This window comes from Seriola lalandi, unplaced genomic scaffold (genome assembly GCF_002814215.2).
Source record: "Seriola lalandi dorsalis isolate HSWRI2012SDOR001 ecotype SW California unplaced genomic scaffold, Sedor1 jcf7180002054575, whole genome shotgun sequence".
NCBI lineage: Eukaryota > Metazoa > Chordata > Actinopteri > Carangiformes > Carangidae > Seriola > Seriola lalandi.
In genome coordinates this window covers 387,869-395,023 of record NW_019525128.1, presented here as the reverse complement: position 1 = coordinate 395,023, position 7,155 = coordinate 387,869, and the positions used below count along the sequence as shown (strand labels likewise).

The 7,155-nt window shown below is 43.4% G+C and overlaps 1 protein-coding gene and 1 pseudogene across 1 annotated transcript; both read right to left on the bottom strand.

Moving 5' to 3' along the window:
* Window positions 1-3,569, bottom strand: part of LOC111663382 (olfactory receptor 52K1-like) — a 36,698-nt pseudogene extending 33,129 nt beyond the window's left edge.
* Window positions 3,570-4,596: 1,027 nt separating this feature from the next.
* On the bottom strand, window positions 4,597-5,989 carry LOC111663394 (olfactory receptor 52K1-like). Its single transcript, XM_023417560.2, has one exon. The coding sequence runs from the start codon at window positions 5,835-5,837 to the stop codon at window positions 4,890-4,892; it is 948 nt and encodes a 315-aa protein (XP_023273328.1). The 5' UTR covers window positions 5,838-5,989; the 3' UTR covers window positions 4,597-4,889.
* Between the last annotated feature and the right edge of the window lie 1,166 nt (window positions 5,990-7,155).

The following is a 7,155-nucleotide window of genomic DNA, read 5'->3' as shown; positions in this document are numbered from 1 at the left end:
AACCTGAGAAACCTCTGTAGTGCCATGCCTTCATGGTAGTAGAGTGGCGTGCAGATGGCGAAGTAGCGGTCCAATGCCATCCACGCCAGTAAAGTGCACTGAAAAGTTCCAACAAAGTGAATGAAGTGCATCTGAACCAGGCAGCCAATCAGAGAGATTCCCCTCCAGTCAAACAGGAAGTTCAGCAGCATGTTGGGGACGAAGAACAGAGGGAGGCTCAGGTCCACGCACGCCATGCCGGCGATGAGGATGTACATCGGGGAGTGGAGGCTTCTCTGTGAGATGATGATGTACAGCAGCAGGGAGTTGGCTGACAGCGACACAATGAACATGATGGAGAACGGGATGAAGAGGACGGGCCTCAGAGCTCCCAGTTCACTGAAGCCATCGAGGATGAAATGTTTGTGTGAGGAGACGAGATGTGTATAAGAGACAGCATTGATACCTCTGTGACATCTGACATTCAAAGATCATCTGTGAACATTTGTGCTGTGCGTTATTTCAGAGAAGGAACTAATTTAAGTAAATTTACTCCAGTAATGTTCAGTGTTGCAGTACTTGAACTTTACTTGAGTATTTAAATTTGATGTGACTGCCTGCTTGTATACCACTATAATTATAGATCAGTAGTCACTTGGAAGTTTGAGATCTTACATACAAAATCTATAATTATCTTATAAAATATATGTTTGTATGTTTGTACCCTACAGTAGATAAAGTAGCTCAACATTAAAATGCTGCTCACAGATTAATTCATCAATGATGGTGGAAGCTGGACACCTACTGAACGTGTAAATTGATTAATGATGCTGTTAGTCTGTGTAGTGTTTGGAAACACAACAGGAACACATGACGGTATTGTCTGTGATCAGTATGTGTGTCCTTTGATCTGCAGTCAAAAATATTAATGGTTTAAATATCTCTGTCATGAGTTTATAATCATATTAAAAAAATCTTCTCGTCATTTAAACTTATTAAACTTATTACACTATTACATACTGTTATGCACTTTATTTTATTTACATTATCACACTGTACCACAGAGTTTCTCCATATAGTGTTATTATTTCTGGTCCAGCAGCCGACAACACTTAAACGTGTCAGTCCTGTTTGTTCTTGAAAGCAGTTGTTAACATCTGTATATTTATTCTTTTTAAATCTGTCACTGACATTTGGACATTAAATTGTTACTGACATCTAAAAATCTCTAACTGTAAACCCAGTTTAGCCTGGTTTTTAAACTCAAAGAGTAAATGTCATATATATATATATATATATATACACATATATATAAATATACTAAACCTCAGCACACAGAGCACAGAAAGCTCATCTCTCCTCAGATTGCTTGGTTTCACCTTGAACAAACAACTGAAAATGTGAAATTAATTTATTTTCAACCAAGATTTGTTTTTTTTTAAATAATTCAAAGTCAGAAGAAAAATGACAGATACGAGCAGATCACGGCACTAGAATCAAGATGTATGACAACGACTCTAGATCATATCAAAGTGAAAAATCCTGCCTCCACCATCATACTGTTTGTTTCAGTAGTTTGAAGATAAGGAGATTTCAGGACTCAGACATGAGATCTCTGTAGAAGAGAATCAGCAGGCCTGACTTGTTGTTGGTGTTCATACCTGAACAGGTCCAGCCTGCATAGTCACGAGATCAGCCGCTGACTCTCCTCAACCCACCTGTCCCTGCTGAACTACTGACATGGCACTTTAATACCCTCTGTCTGCTGCTGTCATTGGCTTCGGAGACAAAATCAGACTGGAAATCCCACAGAGCACCAGGGTCATGAACCGAAGAAGAAACTTAGTAAAACAAATTAAAAGTTCCTGATCAGGGCGTCGAGTGGCGCAGTGGGTATAGCAGGCGCCCCATGTGCAGAGGCTACAATCCTCGCTGCAGTGGCCCTGGTTCGAATCCCGCATCGGACGGCCCTTTACTGCATATCATTCCCCCTCTCTCTGTCTCTGTCTCTCTCTCTACTGTACTGTTAAATAAAGGCATAAAAGGCCCAAAAAATATACTTTAAAAAAAAGTTTCTGATCAGTCAGGAAAGAGAGACAGATGTCAGATGACAGATCTGAATGATTGATCAGTAAAGTTGTTGCTAATTTGTGCAGATTTTTAATTTCTTCCCTAAAGCTGACAATTAATTCCCTACATGTATTCAGTTTCTCTGATTGGCTGCAGCACGTCAACATGTTGTCAGTGTGACGAACTGAAAATCCAACAGAGCAGCAGCATCACACAGAAACACACAATCAGAAACAAGGGATGGAAAACTGTTTTTTTAATTCAAACACTTTACACACACGCTTATTTCTTCTACTGAGAGTCTAGGAGACGCAGATTTGATGATTGGCCTTAGGTGTTCCCTCTCCTGCCTGACCCCTCTCACCCTCCTGAAAAGGAGAGTATCCAGCACCGATCTCATAATTGAGCATTTTTAATTTGGATCATTTTCTTTTTAGTTTTTGGTCACTTCTGATAAATTTTTTGTTTTTCCTCATGGAAACTGGATCTTTTTAATCAAGATATTTAACCTGATATTTCATTTGTTTGTTTCTTAAAGGTTCTGTAAATGTCTGTCACTGAAACTAGATGTCGCTGTAAACCACCTGCATCTCAGACCAAAACAAATACTTTGTTGGCCACAACCCTTCTCCCTGATGAAGCCCAGTGAAAGTTTCACTAAACACTCAACAAGAGCTCAACTGAATAAAGTTACCTCACCACAACCATTAACCCACGCTAGCGTTGTTGTAATATGCTACAGCAATGCTGACAGCTAGGGAGCTAGTGAGAGCAACATTTGCCGAACATATAATGGGTGACAGGAGGTTAGCTAACGTTATCATGTCTACTGTAGCTGTCACTTATGAAAACAGACATGTAACATTATGTACCATCAGTACATAAACTGGACCAGTAAACCGGATCAGTACTGTCTCCACAATCGGACTGGGAAAGAAATTCAGCCTTGCACTGATCCACTGGGACTGGCTGCATGAATGACACTGATGGAGCCAGTAAAAACTTAAAAAATGTTATGGATATTTTGATAGTCCACTGCTCCAAAGCCATTACTCCACTATATCTTTACCAAGCGGTAACCTCTGAGACAGAAGAATGAAGCCAACACAGAAGTACTGAAAACTGCAGTTCCTCTAACGACCATGAGAGTCTGGCTCAAACAGTAAGTCATCCCCATAGACTCCCATGTTAAAATGTTTTACAGAAATAAACATTTTTACATGCGCCAGGAGCGCTTCCACATAAAGGCTATAACTCAGGGCAGTCAAGGAGCCTGGACAAGATGGGAGGCTCCTGTGCAGAGACGCATCAGCTGGGCAGACATCTGGAGGACTCCGCAAGGCAGGCTGAGTTTCCTGATCAGAGCAGTGTACGACACCCTCCCATGTCCCCGGAACCTTACTCAGTGGTTCGGGAGTGAGGTAGGCTGTCCGCTGTGCAGTACCTCCAAGGCTAGCCTCCAGCACATTCTGGCAGGATGCAAGGTGGCGTTGGCCCAGGGGCGCTTTAGATGGCGCCATGACCAGGTGCTAGCCAAGTTGGCAGAGCTCCTGGGGTGGCAGCGAACCGCACCCAGGAAACAACAAGACCTGCGCTAGCTGCTTTTGTTAAACCAGGCGAGATGCGCAGAGCACCTACACAGGAAATTACCATCCTGGGATCAGGTAAGGAGTGGCAAATGTTGGTAGACCTAAGAAAACAGCTGGTGTTCCCGAGAGAGATCGTAACAACTACTCTCAGACCAGACATTGTCATGTGGTCTGCAGTGGAGAGAGCAGTCCACATGATCGAACTCACCATCCCTTGGGAAGATGGCATGACAGCAGCCCACGAGAGGAAACACCTCAAGTATTCTGAGCTGGCAGCAGAGTGCCAAGAGACTGGCTGGAGAGCCAGGGTACATCCTGTGGAGGTGGAAAGCAGGGGCTTTGTTGGCAAGGCGGCAGTCCAACTGCTCCGCAGAGCTGGGTTGACGGGGTCAAGCTTGCGGAAGGCGGTGAAAGAGTTGGGAGAAGAGGCCGAGAAAGGCGAGCTACTGGCTGTGGCTTCGGAGGAAGGAAAGTGGATGGGGGCTAACACCCCATTAAGGGCAGTTGCAGGGAGTGGCGGGGAGACGTCCCCATACGCCACTGCCCCCCCGCCGGGAGATGTACTGGCATAGGGGGCGAAACATCCGTGAACGGCGGCTTCCAGCTGATGACCCTGCAGCTGCCCGCACTGGCACCGAAGGAGGTGCGACAGGCCGGAAGGCCGAAGCAGGGACCAACATCTGACCTGTGCAATGACCTTACAGCCTGGTGCAAAAACAGTTTTGGTCTCTAGAGCATTTCCTCCTTCATGACAACTGTTTATATGACTCATCTGTTTACATTTTATTAAGGATTAAATTTACGTAGAATTGAGGGCGTGGCCTCTTTGAGTGACGGGTGGGTGAGCGTATGCTTGCCACAACCTGTCTGTGGTCATCTCCGCTCCCCTCCTCTTTGTTCATTTTTGGATAAGTTTGGGATTAGCTTGGAGTTAGGGCGGAGTCAGGCACTACTAAGATGGCAACAGTGGAGCATTTTTACATTCTATGAACTTTACACAGAAAATAGTTGTTTGCTGCTGTAGTATTGTTTAAAATTTCCCTTACAAAACCTTTAACAGGAGGGACTCACATGCACTAACATACACGTGCTGTTGGAACCAAAACAAAGACCAGAGAAACTCATATTACAACACACACAGAGGGGTGTGGCTTCGTTCTCTGCTCACAATGCCTTTACGCCACTATATCTTTACATAGAAAATAGTTGTTTGCTGCTGTAGTATTGTTTAAAATCTAGCTTACAGAACCTTTAAGAGTGGGACACAGTGTGTATAAAGTGACAGCATGTCAGCGTCTTCAGGATGTGCTTTCTTATCTCTGTGGTTCTGACGCCGTAGATGATCGGGTTGAAGCAGCTTGGGAACAGCAGGTACATGGTGCTGAAGAAAACCCGACTGGCGGCAGGAAGACCAACTCTGATCCGGTAGGAAAGGAAAGCAGTAAGCGCCACAGTCAGGCTGATGCTGATGACCACAATGTGGGTGATGCAAGTATCAAGAGCTTTGAAACCTGATCTGCCGGACTTCAGCACAGACCTGAATATCACCACATAAGAGGCAGCGATGAAGATGAAGTCGGCCACAGGGATGAGGAACACAGCCAGTAACCCCACAAGGTTGTTAATGGTGGTGCTTCCACAGGCCAGCTCCACCAAGGCCATGTGCTCACAGAAACAGTGATTTATCACATTAGAAGCACAGAAGGACAAGGGCCCTGCAAGACTCACAAACGCTGTGATTATGAAGATGTTTCTGATCACAGGTGGGATCATAAACCTGAGAAACCTCTGTAGCGCCATGCGTTCATGGTAGTAGAGTGGCGTGCAGATGGCGAAGTAGCGGTCCAATGCCATCCACACCAGTAATGTGGACTGAAAAGTTCCAACAAAGTGAATGAAGTGCATTTGAACCAGGCAGCCAATCAGAGAGATTCCCCTCCAGTCAAACAGGAAGTTCAGCAGCATGTTGGGGACGAAGAACAGAGGGAGGCTCAGGTCCACGCACGCCATGCCGGCGATGAGGATGTACATTGGGGAGTGGAGGCTTCTCTGTGAGATGATGATGTACAGCAGCAGGGAGTTGGCCGACAGCGACACGATGAACATGATGGAGAACGGGATGAAGAGGACGGGCCTCAGAGCTCCCAGTTCACTGAAGCCATCGAGGATGAAATGTTTGTGTGAGGAGACGTTGTCCATCCTCCTCTTCTCCTACAACCTCCTCGTCCAGGGTTTCAGTTCAATCAGCCTGAGAACAGAGACACATTCATCTGTGAAGTCAGTTCAGTTATCCACAGCTGCAGAATATGTCTTTGTAACCTGCTTTCCATTTGCACACAACCAATAAAGAAATGGAGACCCACACTACGTTCATCTTTCATTGTTACAACACAATCTGAAATCTCACTTCTTCAAGCACACAGTCTGTAATCCAGATATAAATACACACATAATATTTATGGTAGTGAACTGCTCTGTGAGGACACCTGTGCTGTGACATTTAGCATCAATCAAATGTAAAATGTAACTTTTAGTTGATGTGTCACACACACAGCTGGAGACACAGATACACACGCAGCTCTCTATCTCTCCTCACAGGACTCAGTGACGGCTGCTAACACTAACATTGATACCTCTGTGACATCTGACATTCAAAGATCATCTGTGAACATTTGTGCTGTGCGTTATTTCAGAGAAGGAACTAATTTAAGTAAATTTAGAAGTTTGATACAAAATAACTTTGGTAGTGGTGATCTGTCCTCACCACCACATTCACACCAGAGCCTGCCACCACAGGTATATGCTCATGCCAGAATACAGTTAAATTTAATTTATTAAGTAAGATTTAATTAAATACGTCAAAATCATTTTTTTTGTTTTTTGCCTCATAATCTGTATGAGTCTCTTTTCTATGTCAGTTCAGATGACAACATGCCGTTTATGTGTCTTTACAAATTAGACTTGATTTTTACAATATGTAAAAACACAGTGACAATTCTGAGTGAAGAGATTACAAAAATATGAAGTTAGATGAACAATATGAGCTCAACTGGTTCATGTGTGACAGTCCAGTGGGAAAACAAAATGTTGAAATCAGATAATGATTACATAAATGTGATGATTTTTCATGCATAATCTTTTTTTATCTGTAGGTTACTTTGGCACAGCGACAGACATGTAGCTGATTGGTCATTTAATTGTTAATTTTTCATTTGTTTATTAATCACACTGAGTATTTTTTCCATTTTTTAGCACAGATAAACTGATTTTCTTCTTTTTCTTGGTCAATAAGTGCAATGAATTATCTAATTTTGTTGTAAGATTTCCTCTGTCATTTCTAGAACATGTCAAGAAAAAGAGATTTTCAGACTGTGTTGTTTGGATCATTAAACAGTAGACAGCTACAAAAAAAATCTCTGTAACAGACAACCCCCACCTGATGTTACTAAAAACTTTCACTCACATTTGTCATGAATTAAGATTTTCTGCAGTATTTGCAAGTTGTTGTAGGGTTCAA

Excerpts from the sequence above, each read along its gene's own strand:
- LOC111663394 (XM_023417560.2), bottom strand. The coding sequence starts at position 5,837 with ATGGACAACGTCTCCTCACACAAACATTTCATCCTCGATGGCTTCAGT.